At 35.2% G+C, this 20492-nt stretch overlaps 3 protein-coding genes and 1 long non-coding RNA gene across 8 annotated transcripts; 3 read left to right on the forward strand and 1 right to left on the reverse strand.

Moving 5' to 3' along the window:
• Positions 1-2964: 2964 nt before the first annotated feature.
• On the forward strand, positions 2965-7826 carry LOC111464485 (flap endonuclease GEN-like 1). Of its 2 annotated transcripts, none has more exons than XM_023108704.1 (8): positions 2965-3326; positions 3565-3741; positions 4534-4704; positions 4778-4959; positions 5060-5282; positions 6308-6443; positions 6554-7026; positions 7229-7826. In XM_023108704.1, exons 1-8 carry the CDS (start codon positions 3132-3134, stop codon positions 7478-7480), a joined length of 1809 nt encoding a protein of 602 aa, XP_022964472.1. In that variant the 5' UTR covers positions 2965-3131; the 3' UTR covers positions 7481-7826. The 2 variants fall into 2 exon arrangements, with proteins under 2 accessions (XP_022964472.1, XP_022964473.1); XM_023108705.1 differs by having other exon boundaries at positions 5060-5132.
• A 1955-nt stretch (positions 7827-9781) lies between these two features.
• LOC111464486 (two-component response regulator ARR2-like) lies at positions 9782-12532 on the forward strand. 4 transcript variants are annotated; one of them, XM_023108706.1, is made up of 5 exons: positions 9782-9906; positions 10575-10730; positions 11253-11630; positions 11701-11777; positions 12012-12532. In XM_023108706.1, exons 1-5 carry the CDS (start codon positions 9792-9794, stop codon positions 12435-12437), a joined length of 1152 nt encoding a protein of 383 aa, XP_022964474.1. In that variant the 5' UTR covers positions 9782-9791; the 3' UTR covers positions 12438-12532. The 4 variants fall into 4 exon arrangements, with proteins under 4 accessions (XP_022964474.1, XP_022964475.1, XP_022964476.1 ...); XM_023108707.1 differs by having other exon boundaries at positions 12015-12532; XM_023108708.1 differs by having other exon boundaries at positions 11704-11777.
• A 2492-nt stretch (positions 12533-15024) lies between these two features.
• LOC111464489 lies at positions 15025-17716 on the forward strand. Its single transcript, XR_002714045.1, has 4 exons — positions 15025-15307; positions 16841-16948; positions 17361-17544; positions 17636-17716. It is a non-coding gene; the product is annotated as an uncharacterized LOC111464489 (long non-coding RNA).
• LOC111464488 (RING-H2 finger protein ATL5-like) lies at positions 16403-18308 on the reverse strand. Its single transcript, XM_023108710.1, has 3 exons — positions 17694-18308; positions 17394-17491; positions 16403-17001 (listed from the first exon to the last, which is right to left on the reverse strand). Exons 1-3 carry the CDS (start codon positions 17856-17858, stop codon positions 16671-16673), a joined length of 594 nt encoding a protein of 197 aa, XP_022964478.1. The 5' UTR covers positions 17859-18308; the 3' UTR covers positions 16403-16670.
• Positions 18309-20492: the final 2184 nt, after the last annotated feature.

Consider the following 20492-nt stretch of genomic DNA (forward strand, 5'->3'; position numbering starts at 1 on the left):
ATAAAGTATTTAAATTTCCAAAGTTTATTAATATTTTAAAATTTTACAATTTATTATTCAAATAATGTCAATATTCATACCAATAATATTTTTAATCTTTTTTAAGGTTAAACCATCTTTTAATTTTTTAAACGAGGATTAAGAATAATAATAAAATTTTTGAAAGTTTAAGGATATTTTTTAAAATATTTAAAATTTTAAAAATATTGTTAAAATAAAATACAATTTCCATTAGAATATTTTAAAATAAAATACAAAATTTATAGATATTTTTATTAATTTAACCTGCAAAATATTATAAATTACATCTATTTTAATATGAGAATAATTTAATTGACTAAGCCATATATCATCCATTAAGAAATGGAATATACGAATCTTTTGTGTTCTCTTAGTGTCTAAATTGGGTAGTCCAATTGAACCCAAATTTTAGAACCATATAAAAAACCTGGTTTAATTACACATACGAGCCTTAATAGTTTTAACGTTCAATTGCACAATCACCATATGAATATAATACGACACATTTATAGTTCATGCTATCATTTGATTCATTCACTTCCTCGTTAATCATTCTCCTCTATGACTATCTGTCACTTAAAAATAACCATTAAACGTTCCACCCTCCATCTCCTATTTGTGTTGTTGTTCTTATTGTTCTTAATTCATAACACCTTCTCGACATTATTTTATTTAATATAATTTTTTTTTGTGGCTAAAAGTAGGTTTCTGGGCGATTTGTGCTATGAACGCTCTATGTATACATGTTAAGAATGAGAAATAGAATTGGAAAGGTGTGTATTATCATTGATATTGATATCTTTAAATAGGATACAAGCCAGAGGAAAATATAAAATAATTAAATACTAGAATAAAATAAAATATACTATAAATAATATCTAAGATATATTCCATAAATAATATATCTAACACTCCCCCTCAAGTTGGAGAGTGTATGTCAATCACGTCCAACTTGTCTTTAACTTGTCTTTACGGTAGGTCAATAACACCCAAGTTGTCTTTCACTTTTGTCTTCCCAGTAATGAAAATATCTGTCAAAAAATAGATCGCCTTTGATTGGTTTGCATTTTTAGACTTCCAAGAAATTATTGAATTTTCAAGAAAGATGCAAGACTCAGAAATAGACCGCAATGATTGACTCGAGGATTAGTAACTTGTCCCATTTAATTTGATTTGGAACAAGTGAATATCCTCCCTGATCACTTCTCGGTTCATGCATAAATGCTTTAGAAATAGACCGCAATGATTGACTCGAGGATTGATAACTTGTCCATTTAATTTGATTTGGAACAAGTGAATATCCTCCCTGATCACTTGTTGGTCCATGCATAAATGCTTTAGTGGATAATGACACCAAGATCAGTGCTTTGGATCACTTGAGAGGCTGTGAAAGAAAATACGAACATCTTGAATATGTCACCTTAGAGCTTGGTGAGAAATTTGAAGATGCTTATAACGTATTCTTGATATTGGATGATTGACGATGGTAAAGACTTCACTGATTGGTTAGGGTTTGGCTTTAGGTTTAATACTCCCCTTGGACTCGAGTCCAAAGAGTATTAGGAATACCACGATCGGTGCTTTGATATTAGGAATATCAAGATTGGTGCTCTGATATCATGTTAAGAATGAAAAATAGAATTGAGAAAGTGTGTATTATCATTGATATTGATATCCTTTAAATAGGATACAAACCAGTACAAATGAAGAAAATATAAAATAATTAAATATTAGAATAAAATAAAATATACTATAAATCTAAGAAGAATATTAAGATATAATATCTAAGATATATTCCATAAATAATATATCTCAACCATACAATATATATAAATTGAATATCTTATATATGGTATATATTTTTTTTTAATGTTAATGACCTATTATTTTGTGCATATCAAATAAAATATCTTTAAATTTTATATTTTATCTAAAAAAATACTCTTACATAAAAAAATTTGACGTTACCTTTAAACTAAAAAAAATATGAAATCTATTAATATTTATATAAAAAAATATTTAAAACTTTTTAAAGAGTTTATTAAAAAATGTTTAAAAAAATATTTTTCAATTTTCAAAAATTTTAATATTCTTCTCACTTTTTTAAAAAAATTAAAAAATACTTTACACTTTAAAAAAAAAGTTAACAAATACTTTAACAGCGGGTATCAAATTTAAAAAATAATTAGATAATTTCAAAAGTACTATTCTTAAAATTTCATGGATATTTTTTAAATGTAATATTAACTGTAAAAATATTTTTAAACTTTTAAATAAATTAAAGGGTATATTAACAAAACATCATAAAAGTTAAAGCATATTTTTGAAATAAATTACTAAAAATTTTTATTCAAAACTAATCGTAATAATTTTTAAATTTTTTAAAAAGTCTAAAGATATTATTGAAATTTTTTAAAATTGAGAAGTATCTTATTTTTATTAATTTAGCTTCTCTTTTTTTAATTATTTATTATAGTTTTGATTGTGTTGATTTAATTATACATATTTATATGTTTTAAATTATTTGATTATCGCAATTTAATAAATTTCGTCGTACATGACCAAATGGCATCTTAATTATTTAAAAAATAATTCTTATCAAATTTTAAATTGTTATCAATTTCACGTTATTAAACATATATTTTATAATTCATCAAACAACACATGACAATAATTTTACTAACATTTTTTAAAACAAAACCCATAAAAAAAATAAAAATTACCATATTTATTCTTAAATTTTATGTTTTAAAATAAATTATATATTTTCAACAGATTTAAATTTTAATATTTTCAGAAAAAAAAAATTATATAAATAATTAGAAAATAATGTTACCGTTTCAAACTGACTACGATGAAGCCAAGGGCCCAAATTTCGGGCAGCCCAAATCCCATTCATGGAGTCTCTAAGGAAAAAAAAAGAAAAAAAAAAAACATGGCCTTTCTAAACGTTGCAACGGTAACAAAACATCCATTCTGAAAAATTGAAGTTTCTGCTCACACACGGTGGAAGATGAACCTCTTCTTCTCAAAGTATCAATCGATTTCTACAACGAAGAACTGCAAGTTTTTATTGGTTTCATGAACCCGTTTCTGAATCACTCGAAGAAATGGGAGTTGGAGGCAATTTCTGGGATTTACTGAAACCTCATGCTCGAACTGAGGGCTTCGATTTCCTTAGGAACAAACGGGTCGCCGTCGACCTCTCTTTCTGGATCGTCCAGCACGAGACCGCCATTAAAGCCAGTGTTCGAAGCCCTCATTTGAGGCTCACATTCTTCCGCACCATCACTCTCTTCGCTAAGGTTTTGTTTCTTTGGGTGCAAGAAGTCGGCGATGAAATTGTTTTTGCCGTTTTGGGCGTTGATGTTTTGGGCGTTGGAATTTGAGGGTTTTGTTAAGTGTTTATGCGTAGTTTAGTAACATGAATGAGTTTGAAGAGAATTTGGGAATTTCTTTGGTTGTAGTTCTTATGGTTTAAGATCCTTATGATTCTCTTACTCTTTTTATGTTGATAGTGATTTTGTTGCGTATTTTTTGCAGTTTGGTGCGTTTCCTGTGTTTGTAATTGATGGAACTCCTTCACCCTTGAAATCCAAGGCAAGGATAGCAAGATTTTTTCGGCTATCTGGTATTGATACTCATGATCTGCCAAGGGTTGAAGATCGCATTTCAGTTGACAGGAATAGCAAGTTTGCAAAATGTGTTAAAGAATGTGTGGTAGGCTGTTTCACTTGCTTTCATGTTCTCATCATATATATGTTCATCAATTTAGACTCCAAATAGTATGGTTTTGTGCATCCGCTCGAAGGGCTTGGGATGTTTCGAGATACCCTCCGACGTCCTAGTTCAAGCCTTGAGATGAAAATAGCAAAAAGATTTACAATTCTTGTTATTATCTCTCCGAGTTGACCTTGGATGTGTTTAATTTCATGAAGATTAATGCAAGAAATGGTTGATTATAGGACCACGTTGGCTAATTAAGAGGAAGATCATGGGTTTATACTATCTCTATTGGGATGAGGCCTTTTGAGAGCTTATGCTCAAAGTAGACAATATCATACCATTGTGGAAGTCTATATGGAAGTCTATAGTTCGTAACTAAGAAATGGTGCTTCTTGGGTTTTTGTTATTGAACTCCATAATGTATAGTCTCTTCATTGTTAGTGTATATTGTTAGGTATCACGAACCTCTATAATGGTATGATATTGTCCACTTTGAGAATAAATTCTCATGGCTTTGCTTTTGGTTTTCCCAAGAGGTCTCATACCAACGGATATGTATTCCTTACCTATAAACCCACAATCAACCCCTTAATTAGCTGACGTGGGACACCTCTTCCAACAATCCTCAACATACACGAGCCTCGTGTCTGCATTGTCTCGACTTTTGGGTTAATTTGTGTGCCATCCTTTCTTATTGTGTTACTCCCTGAATATCTGTGATGCTTTTGTTTGATTTGGTGGACCTGCAATGCTCATCATGGCTTACTAATAGTTTTTTGTTCATAGGAACTGCTTGAGCTATTTGGGGTGCCCGTCTTAGAAGCGAAAGGAGAAGCCGAAGCTCTGTGTGCCGAGTTGAATAGAAAAGGATTTGTGGATGCCTGCATCACAGCTGACAGTGATGCTTTTCTGTTTGGCGCCAAATGTGTCATTAAAAGCTTCCATCCCAATTCAAAAGCATGTATTCTTATCTATACTTGTCTTCTTTTATAAGTGGCTTCGTCTTACCATTTTCTCTTGAATATCATAGGAACCACTTGAATGCTACTTCATGTCAGATATTGAAGCTGCTCTTGGGTTAAAAAGGAAACACTTGATAGCTATCTCTCTCCTGGTTGGAAATGACCACGACTTAAATGGCGTGCAAGGAGTTGGACTGGATACCGCTGTTCGTTTTGTACAAGATTATACCGATGATGACATTTTAAACAAGTAATATTTAACTTGCATTTTTTTTCAAAGTACCTATAAGGATATTTTATGATTTTTATTCGGTAATTTAACTGTGTTTGGACTGCTGAGTGTTATGCAGATTGCATGAAATAGGAAAGGAGGATAATACGAGTCTTCAGGGTGGACAATCTTCGGATACGAACTCGAGAAAGGTTAAGTGTTCTCACTGTTCCTTCTGTGGTCATCCAGGCAGCAAAAGAGACCATGTTAAGATCCCTTGTGAATACTGTGATGTGAGTCATGGAAGTTGTTGCATCAAAAAACCTGATGGATTTAAATGCAATTGTTCCTCTTGTGATACGGTACCTCATCGGCACGTCTCTCTGATTGATTTTACTCTGCATTGTGGTCTGGATGAATCATATTTTTTTAGTCTTTGTGCTAACAACTACCGTTATGATGTAAAATGTGAGATCCCATATCGGTTGGAGAAGGGAACAAGACATTCCTTATAAGAGTGTGGAAACCTTGGAAACCTCTCCCTAACGTACATGTTTTAAAAATCTTGAGAGGAAGCCCGAGAGGGAAAGCTCAAAGAGGACAATATCTACTAGCGGTGGGCTTGGCTATTACAAATGGTATCAGAGCCAGACACTAGGTGGTGTACTAGCAAGTACGTTAGGCCCCAAGGGAGGTGGATTGTGAGATCCCACGTCGGTTGGAGACTAGAGTGAAACATTCCTTATAAGGGCGTGGAAACCTCTCCCTAATAGATGCGTTTTAAAAACCTGTAGGGAAAGCTCGAAAGGGAAAGTTATATGAAAACAATATCCGCTAGTAGTGGGCTTGAATTGTTACAAATGGTATCAGAGTTACATACTAGGCGGTGTGCCAGTGAGGACGCTGGGCCCCCAAGGGGGATGGATTGTGAGATCCCACATCGGTCAGAGAAAAAAACGAAACATTCCTTCCAAGGATGTAAAAACCTTGGAAACCTCTCCATAACAGACGCGTTTTAAAAATCTTGAGGAGAAGTCTGAAAGAGAAAGCCTAAAGAGGACAATATTTTCTAACGGTTGACTTGGGCTGTTACAAATGGTATCAAAGCCAAACACCGTGCGGTGTGCCAGCGGGGACCCTCCCAAGGAGGAGGGTGGATTGTGAGATCCCACATCGGTTGGAGAAGAGAACGAAACATTTCTTATAAAAGGTGTGGAAACCTTAGAAACCTCTCCCTAACAGACTTGTTTTAAAAACCTTAAGGGGATTTGTTAGCTGTGGGCTTGGGCTTGGGTTGTTTCATAATTGCTTCCTTTACTTAGCAATATGTGTATTGGTTTTTGTGCTATATTGTCTAAAAGACATTTTTTCGGTTCACGATTAACAGGATCGAGAAGAGAAAGAGAAAAAGAAGCAAGAAAATTGGCGACTACGAGTTTGCAACAAGATTGCTATGGAGCCCAACTTTCCCAGTAGTGAACTTATTCAAATGTATCTGTGTGACAATCATAGTTATTTTAGTGGTATGAGTTAAAGTGTTTGCTTCTTGATCATCTTTTAGTATGTGTCTAAGATTCTCTTGAGTAAACTTATGAACATATTAGATTCTTATTTCTTTCTCTTTCTAATGCAGATGATGACCTTATCTTATCTTGGGAAAGCCCGAAAACTGAAATTCTGATTGATTTTTTAGTTTTTCATTTACGGTGGGAGCCATCTTACATTCGTCAGAGGTTGCTTCCCATGCTATCCACCATTTTTCTCAGAGAAATGGCTAATAATCCAATTCAAACTTTGTTATACGACCAGTACGAGTTCGATTCTATACTTAGAGAAAAAATAAGATATGGACATCCATTTTATGTAGTCAAATGGAAAAGGGCCATCCCGGTGCTCGACAATGTTGTATACGAAGGCTCTTCGGAGGGACTCGGCACCGGGCCAGAAGATGCCATTGATGTCGATGAACCAGTGGATCTAACAGATGAATCTGATTCACCCAAAATTCATATTCAAGAAGGGTGCTCGTTTCTATTGACCGATGAGAATATGGACCTTGTTCGAGCTGCTTATCCCGAACAAACTGCTAAGTTTTTGCAGGAAAAGGTAATCATCATCATTTGTTTTTGTGTTCCCTGTCTTGTTCTTGTGTTGTAATGCTGTGGTTTTGATCTGCTATACCATTGAGGTTGGAATGACTGAGCTCTAAAGACTTAGTTTCTTGTGTTTGTTTGTGATCTATCTGATGGATATCTTAAGCTGCCAATGAATATTTTCATTTATGTTTGAAAATGTCTTGGAATTAAAGGAAGTGAAAAGGCAGAAGACACCAACCACGACGCCACCTAGCGAGACTAGCGGAAAGTCCGATTCATTGAAAGCGAAAGGTGCCCAGTTAAGTATTACTGAGTTCTACCGTGCAACGAAAACGCAACAACAAACAGCAGAGACAACAGATTTGACGAATGAGGGCGAGGAGACGAGCACGGAAAAGAGGAAAGCATCAAGTTCTTCTTCGACACTTTCGAAGTCGGTAAGGCGTCGCCTTTTGTTTGACTAGAACTCAGTTAAGTATAGAGCTCTACCGTGCAGCGAAAACACAACAACAAACAACAGAGGCAACAGATTTGACAAATGAGGACGAGGAGACGAGCACGGAAACGAGGAAAAAGCATATCAAGCTCTTCCACACTTTCGTGGTCGGTAAGGCGTCGACTTTTGTTTGAGTAGAACTGTTTGAGGAGATGTTGTGCTTCCTATCTGTTGATGAAGTGCAAATGCTACAGTTTAGAATGTGTATAGTTTGAGCTTTCTTTTGTTAAGCCTTCATTGGTGCTTGAAATGCTGTAATTAGTCCCTATAATAGGATTAAATATTTCCTAATGTTATTGACATTAGTCTTAATTTACCCTTGCACAAATAAAAATGTGGTGTATAAGTATAAATGTGGTGTATAAGTATATGGGTCGTATATTTTATCTATGATATAAAAATGATGTATCAATGATATATTTTATATCAGGAATTTTAATAACATATATCGATCAATAATACATAAATAATAATCAAAGATATTCTTTGCAAGTGTGAGATCTCAGGTTGGAGAAGGGAACAAAACATTTTCTATAAGGGAGTGAAAAGTTGTTCTTGACAAATATGTTTTAAAACAATGAGGCTGACAACAACACACAATAAGCTCAAACAGACAATATTTGCGTGTTGACTTTACAAATGGTATCAGAGCTAGACATCAGGATGTGCCAACAAAGATGTTGAAAACCTCTTTTTATCAAATGCATTTTAAAACGATATGTAATGAGGTAAAACGGACAATATCTACTACAATAGGATATATATCAAAAAGAAAAAATTGTCATATTCGTAATTAGAAAGCCAGTTGGCTCCACCTTTATTATAAAATTTTGTGAATATATTTTTTTTAAAATAAATAAAATTTTATAAGGAAAAAAAGAGTTAGATGGAAAAAGAAAGAGATTTTGAAAGATATAAATTTATTATTAAAAAATTAGTTATTATTTAAAAACAACAACTTATCCATTTTCCAAATTAAAAAAAAAACAAAACATTATTCTTAACATTTGGCAGTTGAAGATAAAAATTCGTTATAAAAAAATAATAATTATTTAATAATAATAATAATAATAATAAATATATGTGCTGAATTAAAAAAAAAAAAGGAAGAAAATTGAGCAAATTTCAAACCACAAGAAATGTATGATTAATTTTGTCTGATTCCAACCACGTTGAAAGTAAAAATCAAACAACCTTCCTTATAAGAAAATGGTAATAATTTTCTAAACATGGAAATTTATTATTACACACTTCATTTAAGAATATCTAATACATCATTATTCGACTATTAAAAAAAATAGTTTCATAACAATCGTGATAAGACTTATCTAATCCCGAAAGAAAACAAAAAGATAAGGATTACCTAGAACTGTAGAGCTGTATTATATTGAGTTAGCAACACAATGATTTCTTAAGATCAATGAGTCTGTGTTTGCTCACCAAGTCTTACCACGGTATGAGAAGGCATGAAACTAAATGAAAATAAGAATTACCTAAAACTATGGATTGTATTGAGTCCATAACAAGTAACGATTTGCTATTAGAGGGGAACCGTAACCTAACTATATCGATTCTAGGGTTTTCCATAATCTCTTACGATCAACGGGTCAGTTTTTTCTTACCAACGGGTCAGATATTGTTCGCTTTAGCCAAATATATATCGCTGTCAGCCTTACGATTTTAAAACGCGTCTGTTAAGGAGAGGTTTCCACATCCTTATAAGGAATGCTTGGTTCCCTTCTTCCACCAATGAGAAATCTCACAATCCACCCCCCCTCATGGGAGCCCAACGTCCTCGTTGGCACACCACCCCATGTTTGGCTCTAATACCATTTGTAACAGCCTAACCCCACCGCTATCAAATATTGTCGACTTTGGCCCATTACGTATCGTCATCAACCTCACAATTTTAAAACGAGTTTGTTAGGGAGAAGTTTCTATACCCTTATAAAGAATACTTCGTTCTCATCTCCAACTAATACAAAATCTCACACCAGGACACACCACTATACGACGAACACATGATGAAGACTACAGATCATGCTCGTACAATAGTTCAAATATAATTGGTATTCAACAAATCAGTCACATATGAATTAAAACATCCCTAACAACAAAAAAGGAACATATATGGTAGTCTTCTTTTGCATTAAACATCATGCCAAATTTGTAGTTTTAGGATGCCTAATTTACAACAAATGCCATTAAGAGCATCCATCATTTAAATAAAACATAAGCTATACATTCATTCATGTTCTATAATCTCTCTCTGTTGGAGGATGGAATTGACAAAAAAATGGATGCTATACGAAGAACTCAGAGTTTTGGTGGTTGATCATGATTCTACAACTCTAAAAATTGTCTCCAAAATGCTTGGAATATGTGGATATGAAGGTAACATTTGGTATTTTATTGTTCAATGTTTTTTTGAAAAAGTGTTTTTAGGTTCATGGTTTTCAATTTTGATGTAATTTTCATTGTTCATAGTATTTTTTTTTTTTGTTCGTGTTCATAGTTAATAATAAAATAACGATTTTTATATTTATGTTTCTAAAAAATTAGAAAATAGAAGCGAGAAATGAGAACTAAGAAGGTTAAGAGTGTTCATGAGTTGAGTTTAGATCGGGTTAGGATATCTTTTAGACACAATCCAATTGTTCCGGTGGCAAATTTTTAAATTAAAATAATTTAATTAAATGGTTCCAATCAAAACATTAAATTAAGATTTATCATTCAATTTCAACTTATATTTTAAAAAATTACCTTTTTGGTTAGAGACTAAATAATAAAAATATAATTATGAATATACTATTTTGAAATTAACAATAAATTTGGTTTAATCCAAATTTAATTTATAAATTTTTTATTTATTTTAACTCAATAAATTCAAATATGTTCATAGTCTAGTTGGGTTGAGTCGATTGAATTGTTCAGGTGATCAAATTTTTTTTGAACAAATATGATTAATTTTTTAAACAAATATTTAATTTTAAAAACAAAATTTCATATAAAAATGGTAGATTTTAATTTAATTATTTACTTATTTATTTTTCTGTGGGCAGCTGTGACGGCTAAATGCGCCATTGACGCTTTGAGGATAGTGAAAGAGAGAAAAAATGATATCCATCTCATTTTAATAGATACCCATTTGCCTGATATGGGTAGATATGAACTCCTAGAGAAGATTATGGAGCAAACATCCACGTTGCCAATTGTCGGTAAGTTTTTTATTTTTCTGTCTCGAAATCTTCGTATAAATAGAGATAGTGTTCTTTCTGAGACTTTCTTCTTTGGAGTTCTCGAACAGACTACTCTTAATCGAGGTTCGATTCCTCCTTTGGAACCCTCAAACAAAGTACATCATTCCCCTGAGGCTTTCCTTCTCTAGAGCTCTCGAATAGTTTCCCCTTAATCGAGGTTTGACTCCTTCTCTGGAGCCCTCAAACAAATATAGTACACTATTTGTTCGACATTTGAGTCACATTTAACTACACTTGTGAGATTCACAACTTGTTTATTCAACATTGGTACGACTAAGTTAAGGACATGACTCTGATACTATGTTCCTCTAAAAAAAACCTTGCACCAATAGAAATAGTGTTAGTTATAAACTTCTAATTTTCCTCTTAATTAGCCAATGTGAGACTACTTCTCTCAATAATCCTCCAGAAAAATAAATTTTTACTTAATTGCATTTTCCTTTCTCATACGCATTCTTAACCTTGTTCGTCTTTTTTTAGCTATGACTACCGATGACAACGAGATTGTAAAGTTGGGTTGCCTCTTCAAAGGAGCTATGTTGTGTCTTGTAAAGCCACTCACCATGAAAAACATAAAAGATCTCTGGCAATTTTTATTTATCGGAGGAAGAGAACAATCCATCTCTATTAGAACATCGAATCGAGTTCAAAAGGAATCGACCGATGAAAATGACGTAGACAAGAGTACCGACAAGAAATCTCAAAAGACCAAAAGGAAAGAACACGACGAAGAAGTTAGTACTCGACAGGTAGAAGGAGATGGTAGTAAATCAACGGGGCTGAAGAAGCCAAAGCTAATTTGGACTCAACAATTGCATAAGACGTTCTTGCAAGCCATTGAAGCACTGGGAATTGATAGTGAGTGTTTTTTTTTTCTTCTTGTTCTCGTAAGATTAAAGATCGTCTAACTTTATTTTCCTGAACTTAGAAGCTCATCCAAAGGAGATACTTCAACACATGAATGTTCCTGGATTAAGAAAAGAAAACGTTTCAAGTCATTTACAGGTAAAAGTTTCGTTTTGGATTAAATTATTATAAGTAGAGTTAATTTTTCGATCTATACTCCAAAATCTTAAATTGACTATTAAATTTATGATTACGGGAGTGTCTGGTTAGCATTTTGTAGCTCGAGTAAAAGTAGACCTAATTCTATGTAACATACAACATAATTCAAAGTTTAAGGACTGAACCGATACTATGAAGCAAATTTATAATATAACTAATCTTCTTCTCTCGTAGAAGTTTCGTTTCTCGTTAAAACGAGATCCAGATGTAAAAAAGAAAACTTTTGAAAGTTTCGAGACAGTTCAGATTCTTAACCACCGAACGAAATTGCCCATCAATGTTAATGTTTTTATGGCTAATCCTCAAGAAACTCAACCTCAACCGTGCAACAATCTATCTTCAACTTCTATCAACTTCAATCTTATGGGAAGTTGTGATGTGGTAAGTTCGGAAAGTTGTTTTTCTAAGGTGATTACGAGTCAGACATGTTTGATGAACTCTACACGACGGCGATCGCTAGAAGATCAAGAGAGACGACAACGGTTTGAATGTAATAGAAAAGAAATGACTTCAACGATGGTGGAAGAACAAGGACATTGCATGTTTAAGGTTGATGAAGAACTTGATGGAGTTCTTGATGTTCATGATTTACTTTTCTAAAGAAACTTTACTATTGTTTATGTTGATGATGATCTTTGCCATAGCTAATTTGTTCAGGATAATAAAAGGAAGATGTGAGGTGGGTATCGAGTAAGGTCATATGATGATAAAGTTAACATCGATATATTTGACGTCTGAATTTACGTTTATCCTAACCCCATTACTTTCATTAACTTCCTCCCTCGTCTCTCTCTCTCATTTGGGCAAATCTAGGGTGAAAACGCTACACGGGTTTTTTCGATGTTAAAAACAATCGAGAGATGCCAAAAAAGCATAGAAAGATTGTCTCGACACAAAGTTATCATTGCGTGGGTTGATAGAAAAGTTTATCCTAACCCCATTACTTTCATTTTCAATTAATTTTCTCTCTCTTCTCTCTATCATTTCCACGAACCTATGACGAAAACACTACAAGAGTTTCAGGTTTTTCAATACAAAAAATAATTGGGAGTCCAAAAAAGCATGAGGGAAGATTGTGTGGAACATTTTTGTTCCGTTAGATAATTGAGGCCGGGGATGAGATTATATTTTCAGTCCCCGCTCGATTTACTATCCTGCCCCGCCCCGCTTAATATAAGTGTGTGGACGTTTGCTTATTGAGTTATTATGATTTTTTTAAAATAAAAATTATATTGAAAAATAACTTAAAAACAATAATTTTAAAAAAATAATAAATGAGGGTAAATTACTGGTGGGAATGGGATCCCTACAAATTCCTGCCCAATCCGTGTCCCTATCCCCACCAAAATATGAAATAGATGGCGGGATGAGAACAAGAAAATCTTCTCCGTCTCTGCCCCGCCCTGTGGACATCTGTAATGGTCGTACGTACATAAAACCAACTACTTTCATCATCTCCAGTTTTTCTTCTCCTCCTTGGAGACTAGAGCAGGCTGGCGAAAGAACTCTTGTCCTTGAGTCTACTCACGAGAAACTTCCTCAACACCCTTCTCCAACTGCAAGTGAGTCTTCTCGACAATCCATTTACGACACTGATTTGGATATGAAGGAGGATGCCATGACTTCTGGTTGAGATAGGAATGGCTCCAGGCTGTCGACCTTGGTCTTGTAATCAACTTCACCGGATCCAACTTTGTTAGAGAACCTTTTGCTTAGGCTTATCCGTTATCCTCTTTCTTCCTCCATTCTCCACCGTTGTCATCACGAATGTAAATTTTATTGTTCTATGGTCATGGAAGACCATGGAATCTAGCTCCACTCCGAACAATGATTTGTGAAGACTTTTTTTTGGTACAGATAACTTCCAATCGACATCTTACAAAAATTGATATCGGATCTATCAATTTTCTCGATCTCGATCTTTGAATTTTTCATCTTCATAGATAGCGGGGAATCTCTCCTAACTTTGATACCATTTGTCAAGATCATACAACTCACACATTTGATGTAGATAAAAAACGTGAAAAATAAAACGATTTGGATTTATTCGTGGATGAATAGTTAGGGATAAGATAAAAAGGATTTTGACTTTTAACAAAACATTCGAGAGTAGTTATTCTTTCGTCATTCATCTTGCTTTTTTCTGCAATTCTTTCCTCAATAGTGAGAGAAGGAAGATGGAAGCCATGGTAGGAGCCCTGCAATTCTTCCGTGAATGAAAATTCCCTCTCCTCTGCAACCAGCGCTGCCTTCAACGACTACGGCGACGAGTCGATGCACGAGGGCACGATTGAAATGGTGGAGGAGAAGATGAAGAATTGCTTTATTAAGAATAAGCGGGTTAAACGTGTGTTACCATCGGCGGGAGCTATGGCGGAGGAAAGACGAGTGCATCGTGATAATCGGTTTGGTGCGGCGGCGAATGGTTTCGATCCTGATGTTGAGAGATTGCGGGCGTTGGACCTTGTTTCCAAGTTTCATGCGTGAGGCACTGACGTTGCCGAGTTTGAAACTCGAGCATTCTGGTGAGCTTCTGTACATTACAATTTGTGTTATAGGCATTGTTAAGAACTTTTGATTCTTCAATCAATTAGCATTGTTAAGTGGAAATCGAAATTGAGGCAATTGGAGCCTTGTGGTTCAATTTACATTAGGAAGATACTGAGCACATTCTTTGCCTCATTATGGTTCTGCCCTTGTGATGATCCGTTTCTGGAAGTTCTTCATACGCTTATCAAGATTGAAACTATTTTGTCTCTATGGAAGGTAAAAGTTCAAATAAAGTTATCCATAAAAGAGTTGATACTTTAGACAAGTTTTCGAGGAAGATGTTTACTCTGATTGAGCCGTGTTGTTGCATTCTTTGTCGGAGGGTAGAGGAAGACCTTGATCACATTCTTTGCACTTGCAGCTGTGCTCGGACTGTTTGTAGTCTCTTTTTTAAGGTACATGGCTTTCAGTTTGCTAGACACAAAAGGTTTTAGGGGATGGTTGACGAGTTCCTTCTCCATCTGCCTTATTGTAAGAAACGAAAATTTTTGTAGGAAGCGGGTGTGTGTTCTGTGTTGTGGGGTTTATAGGGTGACGTGAATAATAGGACCTTTAGAGGGATTGAGAGGGGCCCTAGTGATTTTTGGTCCTTGGTTAGGTTCTATGTTATTCATTGAGATCAGTGTCAAAGTTTTTTGTAATTATTCCTTAGGTCGTATATTGATTCATTGGAGCCTGCTAGACTTCCTTAGATTACTAAGTGAGCCCTTTTGCCGAAGATCTGAGCTGTATCGATGCCAACAGGGTTCGATCGTGCCTTTGTTGAGAGTTGATATGTTAACGGTTTTGTGCTATTTTCTTTCCCCACATGGCATGATGGAAGGATTGCTTTGTTGAAGAGCAGTATCACAGCTGATATCTTTCTCTCACAAAAATAGGCAGGGTGTTGGAGCGCGATCAACTGCTACATAAAGGCTGAGGTTGACTTCTCTTAACTGTTTTATCTCGTGTATTGTATTGCATAGTTGGGTATTGAGGCCTCATTCATTGCATTATGGCCATCGCCCGCTCCTCAGGTCTTCGATTTTTGAGAATGCTTCTGTGAGATCCCACATCGGTTGGAGAGGGGAACGAAACATTTTTTATAAGAGTGTGGAAACCTCTCCCTAACATACACGTTTTAAAACCTTGAAGAAAAGCTCGAAAGGGATAACTCGAAAAGGACAATATCTGCTAGCGGTGGGCTTGAGCTATTACAAATGGTATCAAAGCCAACGCCGGGTGGTGTGCCAGCGAGGACGCTGGGCTCCGAATGGGGGTGGACACCAAGTGGTGTGCCAGCGAGGACGCTGGTCCCCGAATGGGGGTGGACACCGAGCGGTGTGCCAGCGAGGACGCTGGTTCTTGAAGGGGGGTGGATTGTGAGATCCCACATCGATTGGAGAGGGCAACGAGTGTCAGTGAGGACGCTGGGCCCCGAAGGGGGGTGGATTATGAGATCCCACATCGCTTGGAGAAGAGAACGAAACTTTCTTTATAAGGGTGTGGAAACCTTCTCTAGCAGACGCGTTTTGAAGCCTTGAGTGAAAGTTCAAAGAAAACAATATATGTTAGCGGTGGGATTGGGTTGTTACACTTCGCCATCCCTAAAGCAGTTTTAGCATACTACGAACATTTTGATTCATTAATGATTTCATTGAGCTTAATCTTCCTCCATGTAGTCTTAATTGTGTGCTTTGAATGGTACAGTACATTTTCTTGAATGGACCCTATGTTTCGTAAGTTACTTTCGTGCCTGTAGCAGTTCTACAAATGTAGAAATTGATGATGTAAACTTCTGGTTTAATAAAATTGCAACCCCACTCGCACCCTTAATATCTGTTGTTTATTTGAGTTTCTAGAAAAATCTGCAAGTTGCCAAATTGTTCTTTGAATGTGATAGTTTATTAAGATATTTCACATTGTTTACATCCCTAAAGATCTGTAGAATTCAATCTTATAAGTTAATTTAAAGCATCTCATGTCTTCAATATGTGCCGGTGAGAGGGTCTTCTCTATGAACGAACATTCTGGTCTAGACATCAGCTAAAATCTTCATTGCTTCAAGTTTGCTGTCAAACTTTCATTTGATATGACATTTGATATATGTTTGAACGAGGTAGAAACTCATGGAAATATCCACAACATTATGAGAATTCATTGCATAGTTTTAGAAAGCCTGAATCTACACTACGCAATGCAAAAAAATATGGAAACAATGATTTGTACAAAGTATGTGATATCCAATTGTATATAATCATGCTCCTACCTACTCAGCAGTGAACCCAAGAAAATATTATGTACTCATTGTCTTGTTGTCATCTCTCTTCCAACTGTGGGGTTTACAGGAACGGATTCAAGCTGTTCTTGACTGCTTGTGTTGCCAAGTTGAAGCCAGTGTTGAGAATGATGATCTGTTGAAATCTCAGAACCATCAAAAGACTGATCTCTGCTCACTGTCATTGGTATTACAGGTTTTGTTCTAAAAGTGTCTTGCAATGGCAGCCTGCAAACTGGACAGGTAGATTGCTTTCTCAGCCATACATCAATGCAGGCGAGATGAAAACTGTGACCACATTTGGGTATTATTCTCAGTACTTCCTTCTCTTCATACTCACTCAAACAGATTGAGCACCTGAAAAATGAAGCAAAATGAACCATAGTTTATTACGTCAGGTTATGTAACGGCCCAAGCCCACCGCTAGCAGATATTGTCACTCTTTGAGCTTTCTCTTTCAGGCTTCCCCTCAAGGTTTTTAAAACGCGTATGTTAGGGAGAAGTTTTTACACCCTTATAAAGAATGTTTCGTTCTCTGGGAGAACTTTCCACACTCTTATAAAGAATGTTCCATTCTCCTCAAGGTTTTTAAAACGCGTATGTTAGGGAGAGGTTTTCACACCCTTATAAAGAATGTTTCGTTCTCTGGGAGACGTCTCCACGAAGTTTCCACACTTGGCATGTTCTAGAAAGTATAACTATGAATTCTTCTGCAGGAAATTTGGTAATGAAGTGAAAGTTGTACTCACTGAGCATCTTCTACAGAACTGAAAGCCTCCAGGTCGAACTTCATCGTTGGTATAGCAGCTATGAGAACCGGTTCGAGACCACTCAACCGAGACTCTGGCTGGCATCAAACAACAAAGAATCAAGAGACTTGTCATTTTGTCATACACAGATGTAAGGCAATGGAAGTATGGTACAATTCTAATCTTTGGCTACTTTACTGAATACCATATGATGATTAACCAATGAGATTTATGATCTACAGAAATACAAATAACACACTGCAGATCCGGATTAAGAGAGAAGCAGCCATTATTTCTTACCTGCTGCTCAAGATCAACCCTGGATTCAATCTCGTAATTGGGGGAATTGGAGTGAGATGAACGAAGTCGACCACAGATGATTCTTGTACAGACGAACACTATGAATGTTGCACTCATTCCAAACCCAATAACAGTGGTAATCAAGTTCATACCAGAACTCGGCATATTCAAATCCCTCAAATTTCAAAACCCCAGCTGGAAAAACCTCAGAAACTGCAGAATTAGATGAGGGAAAGAAAGGGGATTGGGGAAAGCAGTGAAGAAAGATGAAATGGATGGAAGGGAAAGAAGACGGCTGTTCTGCTCATTGGGATCGTTGTCGTGGCGGGTCCATTTAGCTTTAGAAGGCTGCTTCTTATCGAAGGATTGAAGAAAGATGGTGTCAGAAATGACGGCAAAAAGTCAGAAACGGTGGAAAAAGAAGACCGATGTTGAAGAGATTCTTCTTCTTCTTGTTCTTGTTCTTCTCAAAGGGCTAACGAGCGATGGCAGGCTAAACAGAATCTCAAGGTTTGATCTTTCTCTTTCTATTATGCTCTGTTTCTCTGTGGGTTTTTCCTTTGATTGCTTTCTGAGTTTTGGCCACTTTTGGATAAGACCACTGAGATTATCTGGAGCTACTGTTCTTGTCCACGCCTTTTCTTTGGGCTTCATTTATTTGTTTTACTGTTTGCTTATTATTAAGGCTGGGTAGAAAGAAATTAATGCATCTAGTCTAACCTTTTTATCCTTGCAGTTCATGGGGGCAGTTGATTTTAACTCCATCTTTTCAATTTTATTGATTTAAACTTCTAAATAAGATCTTGATGTTTTGGAACGTTTCTGGTAATGATATAGGTACAAATTGCAGCTAAGTTATTCTTAAGTTGACACTTCTTTATAACTTTTTATTTCGATGAACATTATACTAACAAAAGTGAAAAGGCTCAAAAGAGAAACAGACAGAAATAAGATTTTTGTTGATAATCAGATTGATTAGGTTTTGGTTGTTATATTAATGATGTTTTTTTTTTGTTTGTTTTTCTTTTGAGGATAAGGGTTTGATTTGAGTTCAAATGAGGAAGTTTGGTAGATTTTTATGTTTATTTATTTATTTATTTTTTTATGGAACTTAGTGGATGAATGGACCAAAAGTTGGTTCTGAATTAAAAATGTTTGGCTTAATATATGTTTTTTTTTTTTTAATAATTATGATTTTTGTTTCATGGATCTTATAACTTTAACCTTTTTTACCCCAGGGAAGTTCCATAAAAATTAAAAGTTGTGGAACTTTACACTGAAATTTAATGTTTTTGGTATATATTTTTAACCGTGAATTCGATTCTCGCAAATTTTTCGAGAGGAATCTCCACTAAAACAAATGGAAAATGGAATAGGTGGTGGAGATGGAGACTCGATCCTCAAAAATTTTCTGAGGGAAATCCCTACCTCAATTTCCGTTAAAATAAATGGAAAATTTCATAGGGATGGAGAATGGAATAAATGGCGGGGAAGGCTTCCTTGTCCCTGCCCCACCCTGTGGACCTCTCTAGTCGACATCGTGGATGTAAATATCTTGCATGTTATGAATGTCAATTTTTATTCTCTATCTCCGTTTATTCTTTCTATTACATATTATTATTTTTTTTTTTTATTTTGTAGCTAATGATTTAGATAATTATAATATAATAAGCTGCACATGTTCTAAAAACTTTTTATTAAAATAAATAAATAAATAAAAAGTAATGGACACATTTTTATTAAAAATTGAAATTATTGGAAAGTTTAAAAGTAGAAAAAAGTAGCAAATGAAATAAAGAAAACCTAATTTCCCCTTTCACAAATCATTCCATATAATCTGTAATTAACATTTATTTATTTATATGAAATCCAAAATTTAAGAACTAAAATTGGTATGTGATGAGTTATAAATGGTGTGAAGTGATGGTTGTCTACTTTTGCGTTGGACCATAGGAAACACAAGTCATCCCATAACATAGTCCACTCACATTCTTTTAAGCATCTTATTTTTAATTCCTCAAATTACATCCAATAGGGATTTTTCAATACTTTTTCAAACTTTAAATTAATTGAGTTCTTATGTCCAGATTTCATCTACACCTTCAAATCTTAGGATAGCATTCAATTATGTTCGTATTTACTCATGAAACTCATCGGGATAATCCAAACCCAAGTTGTGGATTTGCTCCCTAAATTGGTTTGAACAATGTTCCGGTCCTTGTTGAGGAATTCGAAGTCGATTTCATCTTGGGATTTGTTGATAGACCTTGAAGAGTGAGTTCGAGGCTATTCGTATGAAGATTGGTGAGTCAATAGACGACTTTGTCATGAAGTTGACGACGATCGTTGTCGGCATTTGTTCCTTAGACAACAAGGTGGAGGACATCTTCGTCGTCGAGAAGTTCCTTTGAGTTGTCCCTTCGAGATTCATGTAGATTGTTACCTCCATCGAGCAACTTTGTGACCTCAAGAATATGTCAATTGAAGAGGTTGTTGGTCGTTCTAAGGTCCATGAGGAGAGATTTCGTGACTACGACGATAGAAAGGAGGAGAAGCATCTCTTACTCATACACGAGGAGTGGCTCGCACGGAAGGAAAGATGCAACAAATTATTCCTTTTCAGGTACAAAGGATATGACAACCACAACAAGAAAAGTAAAGGTCATGGGTGTGGCCGCAGTCATGGCCACAGATGTGCGACAGAGGAGGTTGTGACAAAACCTCACAAACCCATGATAATGCCAACTCCTAGAAGGATAACATCATAATCAAGTGCTACGCTTGTGAAAAATACGAGTA

This window comes from Cucurbita moschata, unplaced genomic scaffold (assembly GCF_002738365.1).
Source record: "Cucurbita moschata cultivar Rifu unplaced genomic scaffold, Cmos_1.0 Cmo_Scf00030, whole genome shotgun sequence".
In the NCBI taxonomy this organism is placed as follows: Eukaryota; Viridiplantae; Streptophyta; class Magnoliopsida; order Cucurbitales; family Cucurbitaceae; genus Cucurbita; species Cucurbita moschata.